Raw genomic sequence first — 26,791 nt, 5'->3', positions numbered from 1 at the left:
GGTCCCTTTCATTCTCTACCACTGTCAGTGTAGTACCACAGAGTTGATACGTTGCTCTGGGGTTGCTGTTTCCCATATGTAGTACTTTACATTTGTCAATGTTAAACTTCATTTGCCACCTCGAAGCCCATCTGCTCAACCTTTCCAAATCCTGTTGCAGCAGCATAGTGTCAGTAGTGTCCTTGACAACCCTGCCAACCTTCGTATCGTCTGCAAACTTGGACATTAAGCCTGATATACCATCATCAATATCATTTATAAATACAGAAAACAATAAAGGCCCCAATACTGAACCCTGAGGGACTCCACTAATAACATTAGTCCACGATGAGCAGTGTCCATTGATTACCACTCTCTGTCTTCTCCCCCTCAACCACCCCTTTATCCATAGCAGCAACTTGCCTCCAATGCCACACTGCTCCAATTTGTGCAGCAGTCTTCCATGTGCAACAGTATCAAAAGCCTTTCTAAGATCCAAGTATATAATATCAAAGTTATTCCCTGCATCCAGTTCTTTTGTGACTGCATCATAGTATCCAATCAAATTGGTCAGGCAAGACTTCCCCTTAGCAAAACCATGCTGTGTCCTAGCTATAACTGAAGTCTTGTCTAGATGATCCTGCAGTGCTTCTTTCACCAGTGCCTCCATTAATTTTCCGGGAACAGTAGTTAAACTCACAGGTCTATAATTACTTGTGTCAGCCTTTGATCCCCCTTTGTGAATTGGGGTCACATTTGCACATCTCCAGTCAATGGGTACCTCCCCTGAGTCCAAGGAAGCTCTCATAATTATGGCTAAGGGTTTGCTTACCTCCTTTGCTGCCTCCTTTAATATAACTGGATAGATCCCATCCACCCCAGGTGCCTTTCTTGTGTTTATCTTCAACAATTTCTCCTCCACTTTGCTCTCAGTTATTACAAGATTCTCTAGCTTACTGCTAGAGTTGAATACACCTCTGGCATTCCCCTCGCTGAATAACTCCTCATGTGTGAATGTCGATGCAAAATATTCATTTAGTTTGTTAGCTACCCGAGCAGGGTCATCAACAGTTGACCCATCGATCTCAAGTGGACCAATCTGATTCATCCCCTTCCTTCTAGAGTTTACATAAGTAAAGAACTCTTTGCTGTTTTTCTTCGCATCCCTTGCCAAGGATCTCTCGTAATCTGCCTTCGGCTGCCTAACCTCCTTTGTAACTTGGTTACAGATCAACTTGTATCTATCATAGGCGTCCGTGTCACGTGTTAATTTGTATGTATCCCATGCATTTTTCTTCTCTGCCATATGCCTCATTAGTTCATCTGACAACCATTTAGGCCTAAACCTTGAACAATATTTCTTAGTTGGTATGTAAAGCCTAGTAGCTTCCACGATAAGTTCTTTGAATGCTTCTCATTTTGAATTTGTTGTTGGCAATATCATCAGTTGATCCCACTGTATAGAATTTAAATACTGTCTCAGTACATTGTAGTCGCCTTTACGAAAGCAATACCCCTTCCCTTTACCCCTAATGGTAGTTACCTCTTTGAGTAACTCCCACTTCAGCACACTGTGATCACTGCCACCAAGTGGTTCATTTATCTGCAGATTCTTAATGCATGAAGAATCACTACTGATAATCAAATCAAGAGTATTACTCCCTCTAGTTGCCTCCCGAACATGCTGATGTAGAAAACAATCATCCAATAAATCCACAAAAGCCTTGCTACTGTGTGAGTGACCAGCCCCCAAATTCCAGTCAATATCTGGGAAATTAAAATCCCCCATTATAAGACTCTCTGATTTACTGGCCCACTCTATTTCTCCGAACAGTTTCTTATTATACTCATCAGAGTCATTAGGCCTATAGCACACTCCTACTCTCAATTTTGATCTCCCAATGCTTATGTCACACCAAACTGACTCGACACTGCACTGTCCAGCGATGTCGACTGGCTTCACTTCCTTGGATTTTATGTGTTTTTTAACTAATAGCATAACCCCTCCTCCCTTCCTATCCTGTCTATCCTTTCTGTAGACATTGTACTCCCCAAATTCCAGTTCTGCATTTCTTATATCTGTGTGACACCACGTCTCTGAAATCCCCACAATATCTGCCTTTGATGTTTTGAGCAATACCTCAAATTCATCAAATTTATTTACTAAACTCCTAGCATTGGTGTACACACAAGTATACATGCACCTGTTCTTTTTCTTAGCTACCCTAACACAACCCATGTGTTTACTTGTACCCCAATGATTCCCAGCAGTCTCTGAAATATCCTGCATCTTATTTTCCAGGCTGCGGCTCATTCCAATAGAATGAAGACATTCAATGGTGCAATGCCTGGCAGTATATATGTATGCAGTCATAAGTGATTATTCCACTTCATAAACTGGATTTAGCTGTATGTAAACTTGTAAGTTGCTAATAATAATACATTATATATATATATACATAAAGTTCTTATAATGGGTGGGCTAAAATTTATAGATGGATTCCACACACCAGAGCAACGAATATGTGCAAGCCAGCAATACTTCAGTACACTGTGATCACTGCCACCTAGTGGTTCTTCTAGAATAGGTAGCGACCTGGAGCGAGGGATGTTGGGGGTTTCAGGGACAGATGTCAGTCATCGTGAAACAGGTGGGTATATGGGATGTGTTAGAGTGGCTGGGAATAGGAATAGGTGCATGTATACTTGCATGTATACCAATGCTAGAAGTATAGTAAATAAATTTGATGAATTTGAGGTGTTGGTCAAGACATCAAAGGCGGATACTGTTGGGATATCAGAGACGTGGTGTCACACAGATATAAGGAATGCCGAACTGGAATTTGGGGAGTACAATGTGTACAGAAAGGATAGACAGGATAGGAAGGGAGGAGGTGTTATGCTGTAAATAAAGAAAAACATAAAATCCAAGGAAGTGAAGCCAGTTGGTATAGATGAACAGTGCACTGTTGAGTCAGTTTGGTGTGACATAAGCACTGCGAAAGCAAAAATTAGAGTAGGAGTGTGTTATAGGCCTAATGACTCGAATGAGTACAATGAACAATTGTACAGAGAAATAGAGTGGGCTAGTAAATCGTAATGTCTTATAATGGGGGATTTTAACTTCCCAGATATTGACTGGAACTTGTGGGTTGGGCACTCACACACTAGTTAGACTTTTGTGGATTTATTGGATGATTGTTTTCTGCAGCAGCATGTTCGAGAGGCAACCAGAGAAAGTAATACTCTTGATCTGGTTATCAGCCCTGATCATTCATGTATTAGGAATTTGCACATAAAAGAACCACTAGGTGGCAGTGATCACAGTGTACTGACGTGGGATTTACTTAAAGATTTAATTACCATCAGGGGTAAAGGAAAGGGTTTTTGCTTCCATAAAGGCGAGTACAGTGGTCTCCGACAGTTTTTAAATTCTGTACAGTGGGATCAACTGACGATGTTACCAACAGTAAATTCTAAGTGGGAAGCATTCAAGGAATTAATCGTGGAGGCTACTAAAAGTTTCATACCTATTAAGAAATATTGTTCAAGGTTTAGGCCTAAATGGTTGTCAAATGAACTAATGAGACTCGTAACAGAGAAGAAAAATGCATGGGATGCATATAAATTATCAAGCGACTCAGAAGCCTATGGCAGATATAAGTTAATCTGTAATCAGGTCACAAAAGATGTTCGGAGGGCGAAGGCAGATTACGAGAAATCCTTGGCAAAAGATGCTAAGAAAAACAGCAAGGATTTCTTTACTTATATAAACTCTAAAAGGAAGGGGATGAATCTGATTGGTCCACTTGACATCGCTGGTTCGACTGTTGATGATCCTGCTCAGATAGCAAACAAACTGAATGAGTATTTTGCATCTACATTCACACATGAGGAGTCATTAAGGTTTGAAAATGGCAGGAGGTTATCAAATTGTAGCAGGGTGCTTAATGATCTTGTAATAACTGAGAGCCCAGTGGAAGAGAAATTGTTGAAGTTAAACGTAAGAAAAGCACCTGGAGTGGATGGGATCTATCCAGTTATATTAAAGGAGGCGGCAAAGCAACTAAGCAAACCCTTAGCCATAATTATGAGAGCATCCTTGGACTCAGGGGAGGTTCCCACTGACTGGAGATGTGCAAATGTATCCCCAATTCCCAAATGGGATCGAAGGGTGACACGAGTAATTACAGACCAGTTAGTTTAACTTCTGTTCCGCGTAAAATAATGGAGTCGCTGGTTAAAGATGCATTGCAGGATCATCTAGACAAGACTGCAGCAATAATTCAGACACAGCATGGGTTTGTTAAGGGAAAGTCTTGTCTGACAAATTTGATAGGATATTATGAAGTGGTTACAAAGGAACTGGATGCAAAAAATAATTTTGATATCATATATTAGGATTTCAGGAAAGCTTTTGACACTGTTGCGCATGGAAGACAATTGTACAAATTGGAGCAGAATGGTATTAAGGATAAGTTGCTACAATGGATAAAAGGATGGTTAAGTGGGAGAAGACAGAGGGTGGTAATCAATGGGTGCTGCTCTTCTTGGACTAATATTATTAGTGGAGTCCCACAGGGTTCGGTGTTAGGTCCACTGTTGTTTTGTATATTTATCAATGATATTGATGAAGGTATATCAGGCTTAATGTCGAAGTTTGCAGATGATACAAAGGTTGGAAGGGTTGTTAATGACAGTAATGGCAGTGTGCTACTGCAACAGGATCTAGATAATTTGGGCAGATGGGCTAAGAAGTGGCAACTGAAGTTTAACCTTGACAAATGCAAAGTACTGCATAAGTAACCCCAGAGAAACGTACCAACTGTGTGGTACTACACTTAAGGTGGTAGAAAATGAAAAAGACCTGGGAGTAATTGTGCAGTCAGATATGAAGTTCTCTGAGCAGGTTATGGGGTTTTGTCAATGATATATAGGAATTTTGCTAGCAGGGAAAAGGAGGTGATTATCCCTCTGTATAAGGCAATGGTCAGGCCACGCCTTGAGTACTGCGTGCAGGTCTGGAGGCCTCATTTTAGGAAGGATGTAGATTTGCTTGAGTGTGTACAGAGAAGGGCAACAAGATTGGTGAGGGGAATGAAGGGATCCTCTTACCAAGAGAGGCTTAAGTTCTGCAAATTGCAGTGGCTGGAGACTAGGCACCTGCGCGGTGATCTGATTGAGGTATACAAGGCCTTGAATGGGTTGAGCACACTGAATTCTGATGGGATCCTTCCACTTGTTCAGATTACGAACCTAAGGGGCATAAATTCAAATTAAGAAATGACAGATGTAGAATAGATGTGCGGAAATTTGCCTTTAGCCAGCGGGTGGTTAATTGCTGGAACAAACTTCCATCTGTCGTTGTGGAAGTTGATAAGTTGAATAAATTTAAGGAGGAACTGGACAGGCATTTGGAGGGAGTGGTGTGATTTTTTTTTTTTTTTTTTTTTTGGCTGATGCTGCATAAGCTCATACATTTGCTTTCTTGCATCACATGCCACTACTACTACTAATACACTCAGCAGAAGGTGAATAAAGGAACAAACCCAACAGATGAATGAAATAACTCGACTATGTACTTCTTGATTATTCCACAAGAGAACACATGCTCAGTTTGTCTATCTGGTATGCTTATGTATGGTCAGAATGGATGTACCATCTATGCAAATATGTAATCACCAAAATGGTGATATTTGTGTAATATCACCATGTTTGCAGAGATGGCAAATATGCACTAAAATATGACCACACACGCATGAAAGTTCACAAGATATATGTGCCTTTACCAGGATGCATTATTTAATTGACCAATTGATCAATACCTTTTGGGGGGGGGAGACTTTTGCTCCACATTAAATCATGAGAGATCTAGAAAACAGTATGCACTCCTGACCTGAAATATAGGAAAAAATTTGGAGCAAGGCTAAAATAAATCATATTTTAGTATTAAATCAGCTTACACCAACCATAAGAATAAGTATTTACTGTAACTAAAATATTTATTTACATATTAAAATAAAATAAATATTTACAAAAACTGCTATTATATTAAATATACATGTAAAAACATTAAAACTGTGATAAAATCCTTGAGATAAAATACACTAAAATAAACCGGATTAAAAACGATAAAAATCTCTGGAGCTTTCGGAAGCTTGCGCTCCCTTCCTCAGCAGTAACAAAACTTCCTGCAGCACGTCCATATATATAACAGGCTCACGGTACCTATACACGTGGTGCAGTCGGCGCATGGTCTGAACTGGAAGCGGAAATAGCTCGGGAACGTGTTAAGCAAAACCATTCATCCGTACTTAGGATAATAGTTTCAAACAGAGGATGCATACGCACACCTCTGTCCCTATTCATAATATTGTGGTCGGATGAACAGATTCGTAGGCTCTCGAGCCATTTACGGTTCCAGAACCCATGCGCTCGATCCATGATAACCGCATCCTCTGGGGAAATTTGATGCTGCTTCTCCCAAAAATGTTCGGCCACAGCAGACTTATTGTAATCAGCTGATTACAAAAATGTTCGGCCACAGCAGACTTATTGTAATCAGCTGATTACAATAAGTCTGCTGTGGCCGAACATTTTTGGGAGAAGCAGCATCAAATTTCCCCAGAGGATGCGGTTATCATGGATCGAGCGCATGGGTTCTGGAACCGTAAATGGCTTGAGAGCCTACGAATCTGTTCATCCGACCACAATATTATGAATAGGGACAGAGGTATGCGTATGCATCCTCTGTTTGAAACTATTATCCTAAGTACGGATGAACGGTTTTGCTTAACACGTTCCCGAGCTATTTCCGCTTCCAGTTCAGACCATGCGCCGACTGCACCACGTGTATAGGTACCGTGAGCCTGTTATATATATGGACGTGCTGCAGGAAGTTTTGTTACTGCTGAGGAAGGGAGCGCAAGCTTCCGAAAGCTCCAGAGATTTTTATCGTTTTTAATCCGGTTTATTTTAGTGTATTTTATCTCAAGGATTTTATCACAGTTTTAATGTTTTTACATGTATATTTAATATAATAGCAGTTTTTGTAAATATTTATTTTATTTTAATATGTAAATAAATATTTTAGTTACAGTAAATACTTATTCTTATGGTTGGTGTAAGCTGATTTAATACTAAAATATGAATTTTCCCAACCTCAGAGGCCTTTTTCAGGATAAAATAAATCCTAAGATAACTGTGGCCAAGATCACTGCAGAGAAAGGAGTCTTCAATTAAACTGTATGGTACATTCCACATGAACAATTTTTCTATCCTTATCATTTTCCCAGAGTTTAGGGCCTGAAGCCAGATTATTCACCACCAGTCAAGTTCTGTCAATGGATTATGCAACAATGGAATACTGCACAATCCACGCTTTCCTTCAGAAATGCTATTCACAGGATGAAGCAGGATTTCAATGAGATGGGGTCATTCATTTTCATAACACTGAAGTGTGGGCTAAAGAAATGCTCAAAAGAGAAATCCTCAATCAGTATGCCAAGAGCAATTTTCAATTAATGTGTGGGAAAACAAACCTTGGAGACAGGATAAGTTATACTTTGCTGAACAAATTGACAGGACCTCCTTGTCAAGAGTTTTAGAAACCTATTCCGAAGAGTTACTTGACATCCCTTGGTCCATCCATGATGGTGCTTTTGCACATTTCAGTGCTGTAGCCTGACAGTTCACTGATCAAACTTATCCCAGATGATGAGCAGGAAAGCCAAATCCCTCCTCTTTTTTGTGAAGACATTTAAATGTTTGGTATATTATATCTCAGTAAACAGGATGATGAACCTGTAGTAATGTACTTCAAACAGTTGCATGTCAATTTATAATCTGCCAGGATGTTTCAGCAAGTAAGGCAGCTGATGGCAATAAGCATCCAGAGCTGCACAGAAATGAATGGACAACACTTCTGTGAAAGATACATTATTCAATTTTTCTACCATGTTTGTTTCTGATTCTTAGTTCATTAGTAGGTTCAATCTCTGCAACTACAAAAAGGGACCACTGCAGAAGGGAAAAAAAGTCTTTATGGACACTTGTACATACGAACATTTTGCATTGTTCTGGTATATAGAACCCATCCGTAAATTTGGCAGAGTACAACTTAACGTATGAACAAAATATGATAACACTACTTACCAGTTTCAATTCCAGGAATTCTAGTGGTATTAAATGCTCTTTCATATTGAGCTGAACAAAGAGGTACAAGCTTTTGAATTAAAATCTACAAAATACAAAAAATATTTATTTATTTGAAGTTCTTAAACACATTACAAATGATAACAGTATGGGTTAACCAAATAAAACAGACTTTCTGAACATAAAGTTGGTATAAAAGTAACAGTAGTGGAAAATCATGCAAAGAAGCATGCTTATATGGAGCAAAATAAAAAACCATCTGTCCATTCCCTCTAATAATTTGTCTAATCCTTAAATTATTCAAATTCTCCACTTACATAACACCAAATGAAAGCTTGTTCAAACAAATAAATTACTCTCTGGCTAAAGTCACTCTTAGTAAGAGTACTATTTGGGGTCCCTAACTAATCTTGTTGCTCTTCCAGCCTGTATGCAGTTCTCAAGGTCAAGCCCAACCATTGCCTTATACAACAGAATAATCACCTCTTTGTCCTAGGTGCCTCTGTAGCCAGGTGGGCAGGAGCAGCAGTGTGTAACACACACTTCTTGATCAGACCGGAGTTTGAGCCCGTGACCACCAAATACAGAGGATGCAAAAAGGTCAGGGAATGACCACCGCATATCCCCGGAGCAATATGGCCTTAGTTGCTAATGCTCCTAAAAATCAAATAACAACAACCTCTTTGTCCCTGCTGGCAAAACCCCTGTGTTTATCATTGAGATGTTCGTCATTTATTTTCCACAAACTGTCCTAGCAGCCTATCTGCACTGCTCAGAGAATTTCATGTCAGACTTTATAATTACCCTGAGGTGTTTTTTGTTCTCCACTACCTTGGGAATGTTGAGAGTGACACCACTGAATTGGTTGTTATGTTAGGATTACTGCTGTATTGAAAAATGCAAAGTACTATGTAGTACTTTGCATTTATCAATGTTAAACCTCAGTTATCACTTCTCAAGCCCATCTGCCTAATTTCTCTAGGTGTTGTTGCAATAGTACATCTTGTAACCCTAACAATCTTTGTATCATAGAATATCAAGTTCGTTTAAACTTGATATACAATATTGTTCATAAATATTCAAAACAATAAGGGCCAACACTGAACCCTGAGATACTCCACTAATAACATTAATCCAAGAAGAGTGGTGCCTATTAGTAACCATTCTCTATTCTGCTCAGTATCAGACCTAGGGGTAAACACTTTTTTCTTTTTTTTTAAATGGATGTTAAATAAAAATAACACATTACAGAAATAAAGATTTTAAAATTTATATTTCTATGAACTCTGATCTCATATCAGAAGAGTTTAGAAGAGAATATCACCATATTTAGTAGTAATAAGCTTGAACTGTGTCAAATCAAACACATGTACAAATTGGGCCATGATCAGAGTAGTTCACAAGACAGAGAGAATATAAGAACAGCACTATATTTAGCAGTCATGCAAATTTGAACCACGGTCAACTCAAACTCTTGCACAAATGTACCCTTGTGTTTGAAATTCAGCTACAGACAATATAAGCACAACTTTCATTAACTAAATTATAATTATTTGAAAATAACTATTTAGCTGTAAAATTAACAAGAAACAAAACACGATACATATATTTTAAAAACTCAATGAAATTAACATTTCAAGCCTTTGTCCCAACAAAATTCACCAAGATCAATGTCAGGTCGAAGCTTACTATCAATCTCATTTTCAATTCACAACATTGCCAATGAACGAATTGTCCATAATGAAAAACAGCATGGAATAATAATATTTCATAATAATAATAATAATATTTGTGTCATGAACGCTGAGGAGCCTCTTGGGGTAAACTTTCTCAGCAGGTAGAATGAAACAAAAATTGTTCAGCTCCTTACAGAAATCCATTCTTTTTACCCATATATCAGAACACTCCCCATCTGTAAGAGCTTGTTGTAAATACATACAATGAGCAAATGTCTTCTGGTGTCTTCTGATTTTTCCAAGGTTGTATAAAAATCCCCATAGTTTGTTATAATTTTAAAGCTGTTCTTCTCAGAAACATGAATAGTATCCATCATAAAGTAGAAAATTCAAGCTTGGATAATTCCTCCCATCTTTGCCCTACTGACTCATCTTGCGCCTTGTCCTCACACAATTTTCATCTATGCTTTTGTGCAGGTTCCTTAAAGGAAGTGTTAAAATCAAGAGATTCCACAGTCTCTTTCGCAATGTAACAAGCACCTTCAAAACCTGTTATTTCGGTACTACCCAGACAAATGCTCCAAGCAATTCTTAATAAGAAATGCCACAGTTGTGATATCTATTATTAAATTTTTCACCATCATATTCAAAATACAAGGTGTGGCTATTAAATAATGAGATACTTGCAATAAAATAAATATTTCATACCTTACAAGTTATTTCCTTCAAAATAATTACCTTGGGCTTGCACACATTGTTCCGCGTATTTCTTCCAAGCATTTCTTCCAATCTTCTGTAAGCCTATTTAACACTTCGGTAATTTTTTTCTAAATGTCTTAACTGAAAATAGGTTCCTTTAAGTACACTTTCAGTTTAGGAAAGAGAAAAAAGCCACAAGGCAAGTAGGGTGCATGCTCTCACACAGGTATTTGTTTGTTTTGGGCCAGAAACTGGTGAACAGATGGCACATTGTGTGCTAGAGCATCCAACCATCCTTCCACAATTCAGGTCTCTTCCTTCAAATTGTTTCATGCAGCCTTGTCAGAACCTCAATGTAATATGTTTGATTGACAGTCTGATTTGGTGGAATGTGTTCAGCCATAATAATTCCTTTAATATCGAAGGAAACAAGAAACATGGTTTTCATTTTTGATATTCTTGCTTTTTTTGGTCTGATAGTTTTTTTTCTATTGCACTGACTATATTTTAGTTTCTGGATCATACTGGAACAGCCACCTTTCATCACAAATAATTATAGTACTTAGAAAGTATGGATATTCTTTAGTTTTTTACCAAAACATCTTCACAAGCTTGGAGTCTTCTCATTCTTTGATCTTCATTTAAGAAATTTTGGCACCATCTTGGCATGCGTGTGCATGCGCGTGCACACACACACACACACACACTTTCTCAAGCCAAAATTTTCAATTAAAATTTGTCTAACTGTTTCTTTGTTCTTGTTGAGTTTGGATGCAACCATTTTTAAATGATGATCACTTCTAATCAATGTCCTTACCCAGTCTACAATTTCATCAATTTTCATGGATACCAGAGAGCCTGGTTGTTCATCATTTTCCATATTCTCTTTCTTCTAAAAATCTTTTATGCCATCCAAACATGCAAGCTCTTGACATAACTTTCAGTTTGTGTTTTCTTTAGTTTTACTAAAAATCTGAGGTTGATTCACTGTTCCATTCTTTTGTCTGTCATATTTCCAGCAAGCTGCAAAAAAAAAACAAGATAATGAAAACCTGTCTCACTGCAGAGCAATGAGCATGTTGGAACATGACTTGGCAGACAACTGGGGAAAGGTTTAAGTCAACTGCTGTGCCTTTGTTTCACAGGTAGTACTTTGTGTGTAGTGACTGCACATGTAGTCTCATTATTTAATAACCGCACCTCGTATTTACTTGAAAAGAAACGTGCTGCACAGCCATTAAGAAATCTTAAATCCGTTTTAGGCATGTGCTTCATGCCTAATATCAGGATCACTTTGAGCTGACTCAAACTCCTCTATCAGAGTACTGTAAACTCAATGCAACTTTCTCATCCACCAACACTTAATGGCTTAATGGTGAGGTTGGAAACATGGCCTCTCAGAATTTTTCATTGCTGAGTATATGCTGAGAATTGCACATATATGCACTGTAGTATTCCAAAAAGACTTACAGATTCTGTTGATGCTAATGCTGCAACTGAAACCACTCAATTGAGGGAGTGACACTTACAGGATACAAATGTTGCTCTTGGATTCATATAAAATTGTTGCTCTTTGGTGACAAAACGTCAGTCAATTCTAGTTAATGTTTCAGAAAATGTTCTGTTAAACCTACTTCTGTAGATTCACAGACATTCCTAAAGTCCAGCATGTGTTCTTTCATACAAATTGTACCATATTGATCATTTACAAATATTATTGTAAATGTCATCTTCGTGAAGTGACTCAAATTGAGAGTGCAATCCAATATAATGGAACGATACATGCTTTCTTTGCTGTCTCTTGAATATTTTCATGTACTCTATTGCATAATAAGTTTTTTTTTTTTTTATTAATATTTTCCCTACAGTGGTCAGTACAATCATATATATATATATATATACACACCATATTGTGGTGAGCATCTATATAACCATATAGGTGCTCACCACACTATATTATTGAATCTGCCAAATAACTCTACTAATAAGACATTTCCTGAAATTTATTGGCTAGGAAAAGCTTGTCTAAAAAACTTCTGAATGTCCAGTTATGCATAGACAAAAATAACGTAATTGATATAAGGTGTTCAAGAATGCTTTTCAGTGCAGAATTTGTTGGTTAACACTTGTGCATTGTTGCTGATGCATATAAGTGTAAAACAGCACCCAAGTGATGAGCTGTATCAAATATATGTGACCATTCTTAAGCTTGTTTGTTTGTTGTTTGGTTTTTAGGAGCATTAGCAACTAAGGCCATATTGCTCCAGGATATGCGGTAGTCATTCCTTGACCTTTCCGCATCCTCCATATTTGGTGGTGACGGGCTCGAACCCCGGTCTAATCATTCTTAAGCAGTCAATAAATAAGTGCTACTCATAAGTAGAGGTGCATGAAACTGACATCTGCTCAATAATGGCATGCTAACTGAACTCTTGCTATTTGCAGCAATGCTTGGTTTTTGTTTGGTAGACAATTTTATCTGTTCCTTGTGTTCAAGTCAGTTTATGTATATGGAATAAATTTTTGATAAAATTTTGAGTTTTGATCTGTTTTACAGCTCAGCCCAAAAGTAAGCATTCACTTCTAACTATGAATTTCAAACTTTTACTTTTTTTTCAATTATTTATTTCAGATGAGTGTTAAAGGATTATTAAACATTACAATGCATTGGATATACTCTCTCAAATACTGGCAGCTTCAAATCAATAGCTGATGTCAAGCATCAGTTCCTCGATACAACAAAAGTCTCAATTCAGGTTCAATCCATTTGTAGTAGTAAAGATGACTTTCATATTCATTTTTCATATGCTTCCACTCATAAAAACCAAGTTTTTTTTTTTTTTTTTCCAATTGTGAAGTAGACCTAGAGCCCACTACAAATAATTTACAGCACAAACTGAAAGCCCTATTGGTAATTTTTGAGTGTAAAAGCCATCACTGCTTTAGCATCTTGCCATCTTCTAATTTTCCTTACTGAAGAGTTCTTTGAACATGTTCATTGATTATATGAAGAAGGAGGGAGAAGGAGGTGATTATCCCTCTGTATAAGGCAATGGTCAGGCCACGCCTTGAGTACTGCGTGCAGGTCTGGAGGCCTCATTTTAGGAAGGATGTAGATTTACTTGAGCGTGTACAGAGAAGGGCAACAAGATTGGTGAGGGGAATGAAGGGATCCTCTTACCAAGAGAGGCTTAAGTTCTGCAAATTGCAGTGGCTGGAGACTAGGCACCTGCACGGTGATCTGATTGAGGTGTATAAGGCCTTGAATGGGTTGAGCATGGTGAATTCTGATGGGATCCTTCCACTTATTCAGATTACGAACCTAAAGGGGCATAAATTCAAATTAAGAAAAGACAGATGTAGAATAGATGTACGGAAATTTGCCTTTAGCCAGCGGGTAGTTAATTGCTGGAACAAACTTCCATCTGTCATTGTGGAAGTTGATAGGTTGAATAAATTTAAGGAGGAACTGGACAGGCATTTGGAGGGAATGGTGTGATTTTTTTTTTATTTATTTTTTTGGCTGATGCTGCATAAGCTCATACACTTGCTTTCTTGCATCACATGCCACTACTACTACTATATGCTATGAAATGATATACCATCGATTTCTGGTGGTTAGGAGGAAACAAGAACATCAATATCTGAAGGCTGCAATTCTTTAGGTCATAATGCCCATGCAGTGTTAATGTTAATACCGATTATGGTCCTTAATTTTTCTTCTAATGCAACTGGACTGAGTACAGTTGCTGAGTACTTTTCTATGTAATGCAGACTCCATCAGATCTATGTTGACTTTTACTATTTCATGTTCAAACTCTGCTTTATGGCTTTCAAAATGTTTAATGTTTCAAGAGGCTCTACCACTTGAACAGATGCAAAAGTTGCAGACAGGGCAAGTATGCACTTTACAAAGAAAGTGTTTATATACCCCAGGGGCTCACATCTGGTGAGTATGGGCTTGGCACACCCAGGGTCCTGAGCTGGATATCATCATTTTTCTCTTCTTGATGATTCCCTTCTACTTCTCTCTCTCTCTCTCTCTCTGTCTGAGTAACTTGGAAATTTTTTTTTTTAGCTGGTGCAGCATAAGCCTGAGGCTTCCTTGCACTATATGGCTAGTAATAATAATAATAATAATACACATTCGACAATCAAAGCACAGTAAGACAAAGGCTAACACATAAACTTGCCAGTAAGATAAGGATGGCTCCAAAGAGGATGACTGGTGTGTTAGACATATATACTCATTTTCATAAAGATTAGACAACTTTACAGATACAAAATAATGCACATGAAAGAAATCAATAAGTACAGTTGAAGCATAAAACAAAATATTTATTTCACAAGTCTCTGATGGGACAGAACAAATTTCACTCTTCCTGAGACTTGTGCACAATTATCAACTTTCACTGGAAAATGACCGAGGACAAATAGTGGGTTTATAAACCACAACTTGACTTGCAAGATATCAGCAGCTCATATCAAAGCTATCTGATTAATGTATGTAATACAGCAGTGCAGCAGCAATGGAAATAATAAATAAAGAATAAATTATTTCAACAAATTCTTAATATATAATGATTTTATTATAAAAAGGTATTCGAGGTGTCTCCAGTCACTTAGCACCTGGAGAAATCAGCCCTGTCACCTGGCTCTAAAATCCTGCTCTGCTTCTGCTCAACCATCCATTTATTCATATCAGTGAATGCCACATTTCTACAATTCATACAGTAGTTTTACATGTGGAACAGTATACCTACTGAAATCTATATATGATGTCAAATTTATTTTTATATAACTTTTATAATTACATTTTACTGGATTAAAAAAAAAAATTTAAATCTATTTCCTTAGTTACTGTATCATAGCAGCTAATTAGATTGGTTGGACAAGGTCTCTCCTTAACAAATCCACACTGTGATACCAAATAGCTGCAGTTACGTCAAGATGATTTTGTATTACTTCTTTAACCATTCACTCTATTCGAAAATTTATTTTTATTTTGTTACACAGAGCATTAAAAACTACGATAAATGAATTCATTTATCGTAGTTTTTAATGCTCTGTGTAACAAAATAAAAATAAATTTTCGCATTATGAATCCAGAGCACGTAGGCCTGTTTTATTACATTCACTCTATTATTTTCCCAGAATAGAAGTAAAGTTTACAGGTCTTTATTCACTCATTCACAATTTGATCCCTGCACATCTACAATCTATAGAAGCCACCCCCTGAATCCAAGGAAGCTCTCATAATGATGGCTAAAAGCCTGCTGACTTCTTTTGCTGCTTCCTTTAATATAATTAGATAGATTCCATCAGCTGCAGGTGCCTTATTCTCTTTTAGTTTTAAGAATTTCTCTTCCACTTTCTTAACAGTTATCATAAAATCATTTAACCCCTGGTTATAGCATCTGGTATTCCCAGCAATAAAAAAATTATGTATTGAATATTGAGAAAGAATATTTATTCATTTCACTGAATACTTATTCAGTCAGCAACCTGAATAAGTATTCGATGGCATAACTATAATCAATAATTATGCCATTTCACATTTCATGGACCAATGTTTCACTTTCCTTAACCAAAAACTTCTCACAACTTTATCTCACCTTATTTCACCCAACTCTTAGTGACTTGAATGAAGACTAATTAGTACTTATTGTCAGTTTCTCTATCCCTTGATAATTTATAATCATTCCATGACGTTGCCTTCTTATTAGTCTTATCAGTTCATCTGACATCCATTTAAGTATAAGCATTGAACAATATAGTTCTTAATTGGTATAAAAAGCCTGATAGCTTCTATGATTACTTCCCTAATTGCTTTCCATTTAGAATTTGAAGGTGTAACATCATCATTAGTTCCATTGAAATGAATTTAAATATTATCTAGGACCATTATAGTCACCTTTACAAAAACAAAAATCTCTTCCCTTTACCCTCAGCAGAATTATAGCTTTAAGCAAATCCCATATCAATACACTATAATCACTGCCACCTAGTGGTTATTTTTATCTGGAGATTCTTAATGCACATGAAGCTGATAATCAGATCAAGAGTATTGCTTTCTCTCATTGCCTTTCTAACGTGCAGAAACAGTTATCTAATAAATCCAGAAAAGTTCTGTTATTGTGTGAGTGGCCACATGTTCCAGTCAATATCCAGAAAATTTAAAAAAATCCTCCATTATGAAGCATTTTGATTTACTGGACCACTCCATTTGTCTATATATTTTTTCATTATACTCATTACAGTTATTTGGCCTCTAACATATGCTTACTCTCGTTTTGTCTGCCCAGAACTTGTCACACCAGATTGACTCAACAATATACTAGCCACACATGTCAACCAGGTTCATTGCCTTTGACTCTATGTGCTTTCTGTATACATTTGATGATGAAATGTTCAACTTTGAAATTCACATAAATTCAGTAGTCTCAAAAAACACTACTTTTCTAACTCACTACAGTATCAAACAGTAACAGCTGAATGATAATAAGATTTGCAGCATGCATTGTTTACATAGCATAACAAAATAGAAAGGATTGTCAGTTGTCTGATGGTTTCTTGCAATTTTTCAGTTTCTTCCTTCCAGAGTGGCATGATGACTTTTTTTTTCTGTGACTTAAATATCCAATGTATTAGATATTTCAGTCACTTTTTATGCTTAATTTTAAATAGCTGCAAAATATAATAATCATTAACAGTGAAAATATTCAAATATGGTTTCAGAATATGACTGGATGCAACTACTGCTAAACTTATATGTCTTGTAGTAAACATTTATTTGACTGACTTTTTTCTTATGTTACTTAGTATTACAAAGGTGGACTGAAAACTAATAATGTCTCTTACTTTTTAACCTCAATGAGGTTAAAAAGTAAGAGACATTAGTTTAGTATTCATACTTGGACACGGTATTCCAAATGTAGACTACCACCTGCCTTGTACAGCGAAATTCACGGCCTTGGTATCTCTACAAGCAATTTAGAGACAGGACACTGTGTGTCTTCCTCTTCACCACCTGTCTATACTGCACAGAGAACTGCATGTCTGTGTATATCATAACCCCAGTTCTCCTTCTTACTCTACTATTTTCACAACCTTTACACCAAAGCAAATTTTTACATGCTGCCTTGTATGTTTTCATCAGTGCCATTTACAAAAAATTAGAAATCGGAGCAGTTCAAGCACTGAGTCTTGAAGGAACCTCACTTTCAACCTAGCCATTCTGAAGAATAATCATTAATTACAACTCTTTGCCTACTGTGATCACAACAGATTCCAACTTATACATTCCCGCTCATGCAGAATTATCAAATCCAAGTAAATTCTAACTCACAAGCGACACTGTCATAATAGTATATCATAGTTAATTAAATAAGATTTAATTTTACAGAACTATACTTTCCGTTGAAGAAAATTTACCAGGAAAAACTTATCTACTTAAGTATAGGTGGATTTCACAACCTGCTTTCACTACAAGTCAACCAGAACTGAAAAGCAAGGATGGAGGGGGGGAGTGGCTGAATATTCCCCAGCATATTCAGTCACTTTTGTAAATTGTATAAATAGTAGCAATATAACCATGTATCTTTCTTTAACAAATGCAACATTGTTTTATCAATTACACTTAAGCTGGGACTAAGAGAAATAAAACAAAATAGCAACTATAGACTGGCAGATCTTACAGGCATCTTCTGTAAGATCCAAAGCAATATAAGCAATCATACAATATTCTGAATTAGTGACTGAAGCATTAAACCTTCCTAAAATAAACAACAAGTGTTTTAAAATATTCACTGATATGCATTTTTGTTGCATATCAATTGTTGGGATTTTTAAGATTAGACTACACCATGTAAACACTGAAAAACAAGATTTAAAACAGAAAATATATTGTTTACATATACTTAAATTAAACTTTTGACATTAAATAAAATTTTGAAATTTGCTTTCAAAATAGTCAACAGTTGCCACTACACCATCAATTGAAAATCTGTTCCAATGACGATTTAAGATTTCTGTAGGATAACGAATGATTTAGCTGTACATAATGACATTCTTTAATGGCATTCCAATTTTACACTTGTAAATAGGTATATTGTCATGAAGAAGAAAAACAACTTTTGTCAATTTTTTCTACCAATGACTTGAGAGAATCCTGCAATATAATCATTAACAGAGAGCAGTATCTCTCATGATTCAACTTGGCACCATTTAGTATAAGTTCAACTAATAATATTCCTTCATATCCCAGAAGATAATGACCACAATCTTGATTGCTAGCAAGATTTTAGTACAAGTATGGGATTTTTTTAAGGGTGGTAATGCTGTGGGCTCCTACTGTTGAAGTGAAACTTCTTTAGGCACACCCCAGGCAGTTTTCACATGGGAGTAACTTGCATCCATGGATTGACAAAAATCGCCACGAAAATGCAACATGAGATGACGTATGCTGTGTGTAGCAGCAATGCATGACACAATCAGTATCCCTACAGCACAGCCACGGTGTAACTTGTCGCAGGCTGCATTTATGTTGTAAATCGCTATCTCTCGGCTTCTAGCAGTCAGATTCTAAAAATTAAAAAACCAAAATATTTCTTTCTTCATTCTCTACCATATTTCATAAAAAATTTCAAAGCCAAAAAAAATTTATGATTCAACATGCTGAAGACTAATAGGGAGTGTTGTAAGGCATACAGAGTTCATATACATGCAATCCAGACTAAAAGGTTAAAAGTAGCCACAGGCAGAGGTGAAGGTGATTCTTGCACAAATTCTATTGGCATAAGTAGGGACCTGGAGTGAGGGGTGCTGGGGGTTTCAGGAACTAATGGCAGTCATCGTGAAACAGGCGGGTATTGGTCCTTGAGGTTGTCACAGACATTCTCTCAGATATGCCAGACAAGCTGTACTTGCTACCTAGGAGTCTAAAACACTGATGGAACTGATATTCGGGTGACACTCAAGTCAAGTGGACCCAATTTTGGCGAAGTCCGGACGGTCTGTGACAGCCAAATCCTCTGCTTGCACCTTCACGATGTTGGGACTGTTAGTAATCCTGGGTATAACCTCCATGCACAAGTACATGGTGGGTGACCACCCAGGTGTGAACCAAAGTAAGCAGGGGTCGAGGTGTGGCGCCCACACCACATGGAGGAACGCCGCCCCTCTATGTTACCAGGCAGTACTAGGTGGTAGATGACTCTCATCAACCGGGGAAATACCACAACTTTGCTTATTGGAAGCTTGAAGTGGTGGAACCCATGTTTAGTCTCTAGAGCTAAGTTCCAGCCAACCCTCCCTATCTCTTCCATCATGCAGTATGATTGAAGACTTCTGAGGTTATGATGAACGTCGTGGCGAGATCCAATATTCCTTACATTTCGAGGGTACAGCTCTAAAACGGTGTTTGCAGGCCGGCCGCTAGTTAGTACACCGGACTAAACCTATTGGTAACTCTCTAGGAAGCTTCCGGATTAGCTAGTGTATAATCTTGCTACCTCTACTCTGCCAGATAGCGACAGGAGGGAGTCCAAGTAGTGTGTATGCGGGGATCATTGTCGAGGCCACGTTATGTCAAGGATTCGGGTATATTCTTACCACATGTACGCCATATCCAAAAATTTCATTACTTCATACAGCACGTCCCACCTACTTTTTCTTACTATTGAATACACCATGAATTGTCAAACTAATAGAGCAAGCTTATCTGCGAAAAGATCTAAACCTCCCAAGGACTTCCTAATTCATTTCACAAATATACGTGGTCCCAATTCCAATCTCAACGATGTCCATTTACATTTGCAGTCTGCCAAACCCCAATGTACTTTTTCTGACAGAATCTGAGTTATCGGTTGATTCATCTACTGCTCATCTCATATGCCCAAATTATTTGCTGTACGGTTCCTTTCACCTCAAAGGTGGTACTTGTGCTTATGTCCATTCTGATATTCTCTGCCAGAGACTTGGCAATTTGGAATCTCCTCTCTTTGATCTTCTATGGCTTAAAATCTCTCTATCTCATTGTGTCAAATTCATCTGTTTTCTCTACCGTTCTCCCAACTCTACTAATCACTTGGAGCGCTTTGACTTCCTCTCTTTGCAACTTGACTTTCTCCAGTCCAACTTTCCTAACAGTGAAGTAATTTTCCTTGGTGATTTTAATGTTCACAACTCCAGCTGGCTTCCGTTTTCTAGTCACACCGACCCAGCAGGTCGAGATGCTGAGGCTTTTGCAATTACTAATCACCTAGCACAGATTGTTCATTTACCTACAAGAATACCGGACAATCCTAATCATACAGCCAATACGCTTGATCTTTTTCTCACAAACAACCCTTCTATGTACACGGTCGAAGTGAGAGGTCCTTTAGGCACTTCAGATCACAACATGGTGATTGTCTCTTCTCCAATGGAACCTTTATCTCATGGCTATTCCCAACCTCGTATTGTTTGGCATTACAAGAATGCAAAATGGGATGACCTGCGAGACTTCTTTTCTTCTTTTCCTTGGTCAGATTACTGTTTCAAAACTTCTGATGTCAACGTTTGCTCAGATCGTGCCAGTGAAATTATTCTTGCAGGAATGGAATCCCTTATCCCACACTCCACTTTAAAATCTCGTCCTTTATCTAAACCTTGGTTTTCCAATAAATGTGCTAAGGCTGTCCAAGAGAAGAATGTTGCATATCGTAATTGGCTTGTTTCCAATTCTTCAGTTTCATTTTCTGCCTACACCAAAGCTCGCAACAGTTGTAAAGCAGTTATTAATCAGTCCAAACTAGAGTTTGAACAGGCTAAGAGTAGAAAACTTGCTTCTTGCCCTAATGGTAGCCGAGCATTCTGGTCTCTTGCCAAAGCTATTGCCCGCAACTTTTGCCCATCTTTGCTCCCACCTCTGTCCTAACCAGATGGTTCTGTTGCCACTTCAGCCAAGGATAAAGCTGACCTGCTAGCATCCCATTTTTCTTCCAGCTCATGTATTAATGATCTTGGTAAAACACCTCCCACCATTCCCAACACACTCCATTCAATGCCTCCTGTGGTCTTCCGTCAAAAGGATATCAGAAGGATTTTGATGAATCTTAATGCTAAGAAAGCACCAGGTCCTGATGGTATTTCTCCACTTATTCTCAAAACCTGTGCTCCTGAACTTACTCCTATTCTTTGCCGCCTTTTTACACTTTCTTATTACAAAGGTGTTTTTCCTTCTGCTTGGAAATTTGCTCATATCCAGCCAGTTCCTAAAAAGGGTGACAAATCCCTCCCATCCAATTATCGTCCCATTGCAATTACTTCTACTCTTTCTAAAGTAATGGAGAAATCAATTAACCGCCAACTCTTAAACTACCTAGAAACCTTCCGTCTGATCAACGATCACCAGTATGGATTCCGTCAGTGTTGATCCACTGGAGATATTCTGGCTTATGTTACCCATTTATGGACTAATTCAATGGAAAGGTTCGGTGAAATACAAGTAGTTGCTCTTGACATCTCAAAGGCTTTTGATCGTGTTTGGCATAAAGGTCTTCTAAACAAGCTTCCATCTTATGGTTTGCCAACTGTTTTTAGTAATTGGTTATCCAGTTTTCTCTCTGATCGCTCGCTGAGGGTGATGGTAAATGGCTCTCTGTCTTCTAACTTCTCCACTAATGCCGGTGTCTCCCAAGCTTCAGTTCTTTCCCCCACTCTTTTCCTCTTGTATATCAATGACCTTCTTCCATTGACTGGAAATCCTATCCATAGTTTTGCCGATGATAGCACATTGCATTCCACTTTCCATTTTGAGAAACCTTGTCCTGCTCAATCAGCTTCAACTTCTCAAAAATCTGCTACCAATTCCTTAAATGCCGATCTTCAGGTAATTCTCCAGTGGGCAAAGACAACTTAGTTGATTTCAACCCTTCTAAAACTCAGTCTTGTCTTATATCTCGCAAAAAGGATTCTTCTGCTCCTATGCTTATCTTTAGTGACACTCCCGATTTCTAGGCAAAATGATATATCTCTTTTGGGGATTACCCTGACTTCTAATCTCTCTTGGCACAAGCACATTAGAAATATTACTTCCTCTGCATCTAAAAAACTTGGTTTTCTCTTTCGCTCTCGACGTTACTTTTCTTCCAAACAGCTGCTCACTCTGTATAAATCGCAAATCCGCCCTGCCATGGAATATTGTTCCCACATCCGGGGTGGTGCCCCCAAAACCTCTCTCAGGTTTCTTGATTCCATTCAGAAGAGGGCAATTAGGTTAATTAATGATTCATCTCTAAGAGTCTCTCTCCACTCGCTTTCTCATAGATGCACTGTTTCTGCTGCATGCCTCTTCTACAGATACTTCCATGGGCACTGTTCTTCTAAAGTGGCTTCTATAATTCCTGCTCTCTCTCTCTTTCAAAACAGTCCGAACACGTGCTGCCACTAGCCAACATCCATTTACTGTCCAACTTCAAACCCACAGAAGCAACTTTTCATCTTCCTCATTTATTCATTCAACTGCCGTTTTCTGGAACAATCTTCCTTCGTACATATTTCCTGAAAATTACAATCTACAGAAGTTCAAGTCCAATGTCAACAAATATCTTCTTTTGTCTTCTTAACCTCAAACACAAGCACAGTACTAAGTACTATAGGTTCTAATACCTCTCGTGTTTGGGGTTCACATAAAAAAAAAAAAAAAAAAAATTTATGGGATGTGTCAGGATAACTAGGAATAGGTGCATGTATACCGATGCTTGAAGTACATTAAATAAACTTGATGAATTTGAAGTGATGGTCAAGACGGATATTGTTGGGATATCTGAGACGTGGTGTCACACTGATATTAGGAATGCAGAATTGGAATTTGGGGAGTACAATGTGCACAGAAAGGATAGGAAGGGAGGAGGTGTCATGCTGTTAATTAAGAAAAACATAAAATCAAAAGAATTGAACCCAGTTGATATAGATGAACAGTGCACTGTTGAGTCAGTTTGGTGTTACATAAGTATTGCGATAGCAAAAATAAGAGTAGGAGTGTGTTATAGGTCTAATGACTCGAATGAGTACAATGAACAATTGTACAGAGAAATAGAGTGGGCTAATAAATCAGAATGTCTTATAATGGGGGATTTTAACTTCCAGGATATTGACTGGAACTTGTGGGTTGGTTACTCCCACACTAGTAAGACTTTTGTGGAGTTATTGGGTGATTGTTTTCTGCAGCAGCATGTTTGAGAGGCAACCAGAGATGGTAATACTCTTGATCTGGTTATCAGCAGTGATCATTCGTGTAAGAATTTGCAGATAAAGGAACCACTAGGTGGCAGTGATCACAATATACTGATGTGGGATTTACTTAAAGATATAATTACCATCAGGGGTAAAGGAAAGGGTGAGTACAATGGTTTCAGACAGTTTTTAAATTCTGTACAGTGGGATCAACTGACGATGTTACTAACAGTAAATTCTAAGTGGGAAGCATTCAAGGAATTAATCGTGGAAGCTACTAAAAGTTTCATACCTATAAAGAAATATTGTTCAAGGTTTAAGCCTAAATGGTTATCAAATGAACTAATGAGACTCTTGACAGAGAAGAAAAATGTATGGGATGCATATAAATTATCAAGTGGCTCAGAAGCCTATGGCAGATATAAGCTAGTCTGTAATCAGGTCACAAAGGCCAGACTCCTTTGGAGACAACGACCCACCCAATGGAGCATCCAACGGACCGCGCCTAGAAAAACGTGGGCCAAGCAAGTGGAAAATGACTTGAAGAGCCGACGTCTCAACCTTAACCAGGCCAGGACTGACGCCATTCATCGTAAGGTATGGAAGAACATCACAGAGCAAGTCCGAAACCCTGCGGCACCTACAGCAGCATACTGGTTGCGTGGCCAACCGCCTCCCCCAGCTGCCAGCTAAGGACCAAAGAAGAAGAAGAAGGGAGGCGAAGGCAGATTACGAGGAAATTTTTGGCAAAGGATGCTAAGAAAAACAGTGAGGATTTCTTTATTTATATAAACTCTAAAAGGAAGAGGATGAATCTAATTGTTCCACTTGGTATCGATGGTTCGACTGTTGATGATCCTGCTCAGATAGCAAACAAACTGAATGAGTATTTTGCATCTACATTCACACATGAGGAGTTATTAAGGTTTGAAAATGGCAGAAGATTATCAAATTGTAGCAGGGTGCTTAATGATTTTGTAATAACTGAGAGCAAAGTGGAGGAGAAATTGTTGAAATTAAACATAAGAAAGGCACCTGGGGTGGATGGGATCTATCCAGTTATATTAAAGGAGGCGGCAAAGCAACTAAGCAAACCCTTAGCCATAATTATGAGAGCATCCTTGGACTCGGGGAGGTCCCCATGGACTGGAGATGTGCAAATGTATCCCCAATTCACAAAGAGGGATCGAAGGTTGACACGAGTAATTACAGATCAGTTAGTTTAATTTCTCTTCTGGGTAAAGTAATGGAGTCACTGGTTAAAGATGCATTGCAGGATGATCTAGACACAACTGCAGCAATAATTCAAACACAGCATGGGTTTGTTAAAGGAAAGTCTTGTCTGACAAATTTAATAGGATATTTTTTTTTTATGGTGTGGTTACAAAGGAACTGGATACAAAAAATAATTTTGATATCATATATTTGGATTTCAGGAAAGCTTTTAACACTGTTGCGCATGGAAGACTACTGTACAAATTGGAGCAGAATGGTATTAAGGGTAAGTTGCTACAATGGATAAAAGGATGTTTGAGTGGGAGAAGACAGAGGGTGGTAATCAATGGTGCTGCTCTTCATGGACTAACGTTATTAGTGGAGTCTCACAGGGTTCGATGTTGGGTCCACTGTTGTTTTGTATATTTATCAATGATATTAATGAAGGTATATCAGGCTTAGTGTCGAAGTTTGCAGATGATAGAAAGGTTGGCAGGGTTGTTTGGGCAGATGGGCTAAGAAGTGGCAACTGAAGTTTAACCTTGAAAAATGCAAAGTATTGGATGTGGGTAGAGGTAACCCCAGAGAAACGTACCAACTGTGTGGTACTACACTTAAGGTGGTAGAAAATGAAAAAGACCTGGGAGTAATTGTGCAGTCAGATATGAAGTTTTCTGTGCAATGCAGACAAGCTGCCAGGGCAGGTCATGTGGTTTTGTCAATGATATATAGGAATTTTGCTAGCAGGGAAAAGGAGGTGATTGTCCCTCTGTATAAGGCAATGGTCAGGCCACGCCTTGAGTACTGTGTACAGGTCTGGAGGCCTCATTTTAGGAAGGATGTAGATTTACTTGAGCTTGTACAGAGAAAGGCAACAAGATTGGTGAGGGGAATGAAGGGATCCTCTTACCAAGAAAGGCTTGAGTTCTGCAAATTGCAGTGGCTGGAGACTAGGCACCTGCAAGGTGATCTGATTGAGGTGTATAAGGCCTTGAATGCGTTGAGCACGCTGAATTCTGATGGGATCCTTCCACTTGTTCAGATTACGAACTTAAGGGGGCATAAATTCAAATTAAGAAAAGACAGATGTAGGATAGATGTGCGGAAATTTGCCTTTAGCCAGCAGGGTGGTTAATTGCTGGAACAAACTTCCATCTGTCGTTGTGGAAGTTGATAGGTTAAATAAATTTAAGGAGGAACTGGACAGGCATTTGGAGGGAATGGTGTGATTTTTTTTTTTTTTTTGGCTGATGCTGCATAAGCTCATACACTTGCTTTCTTGCATCACATGCCATTACTACTACTACTAATGCGACCACCAAAACCACTGCCATTGAGTACAAAAGATAGATCTGTAAAAACTTTGTAATAAACTTGTAAAACAATTATAAAATATTAAACCACTGTACCATTGAAATAATAAACATATCAAGAGATTCTAAAGAAGTTTCACTGTACTTCCTCACAGTCTCAGTGATGAACCCTACATCTCATCACCAGTAACGATCCCAAAAAAAAAAGTCTTCTGGGTTGTCACTGGAAACAGCCAGAAGCTCAGTGGGTTTTTTTTTTTTTTTCCCTTCTTTTGTTAGGTGTTGGCGCATCGGCTTCTGTGGCCATAACGCACCTCCCAATGTTTTTGCATTTTTTTTTTTTTTTTTTTTTTTTTTTTTACTCTGATTCAAGCTCGAGGCAGAATTTGAACCCACGATCTTTGGGTTGCCAGGCAGGCACTTTATCCATCTGGCTAGCCCGGTCGGCGCTCAGTGGATGACACTGTTGAAAATCATATAAAATTAAGTGTCATGAGATCATCTCACAGCTACTTCAAATGTGTAAATGCTCATAAA

At 38.1% G+C, this 26,791-nt stretch overlaps 1 protein-coding gene across 3 annotated transcripts in view; it reads right to left on the bottom strand.

Annotated features, from left to right (window-relative positions):
• Positions 1-26,791, bottom strand: part of whd (carnitine O-palmitoyltransferase whd) — a 333,289-nt gene that overhangs the window by 189,098 nt on the left and 117,400 nt on the right. For all 3 annotated transcript variants that reach the window (XM_090381653.1, XM_090381652.1, XM_090381654.1), the window contains one exon: positions 8,134-8,218. In XM_090381653.1, the coding sequence (XP_090237779.1) occupies positions 8,134-8,218 (85 nt within the window). The remainder of the gene's footprint in view (positions 1-8,133; positions 8,219-26,791) is intronic.

This window comes from Mastigoproctus giganteus, chromosome 9 (genome assembly GCF_048544385.1).
Source record: "Mastigoproctus giganteus isolate SK-2022 chromosome 9, ASM4854438v1, whole genome shotgun sequence".
Lineage (NCBI taxonomy): Eukaryota > Metazoa > Arthropoda > Arachnida > Uropygi > Thelyphonidae > Mastigoproctus > Mastigoproctus giganteus.
This window is presented reverse-complemented; position numbering and strand designations above follow the sequence as displayed.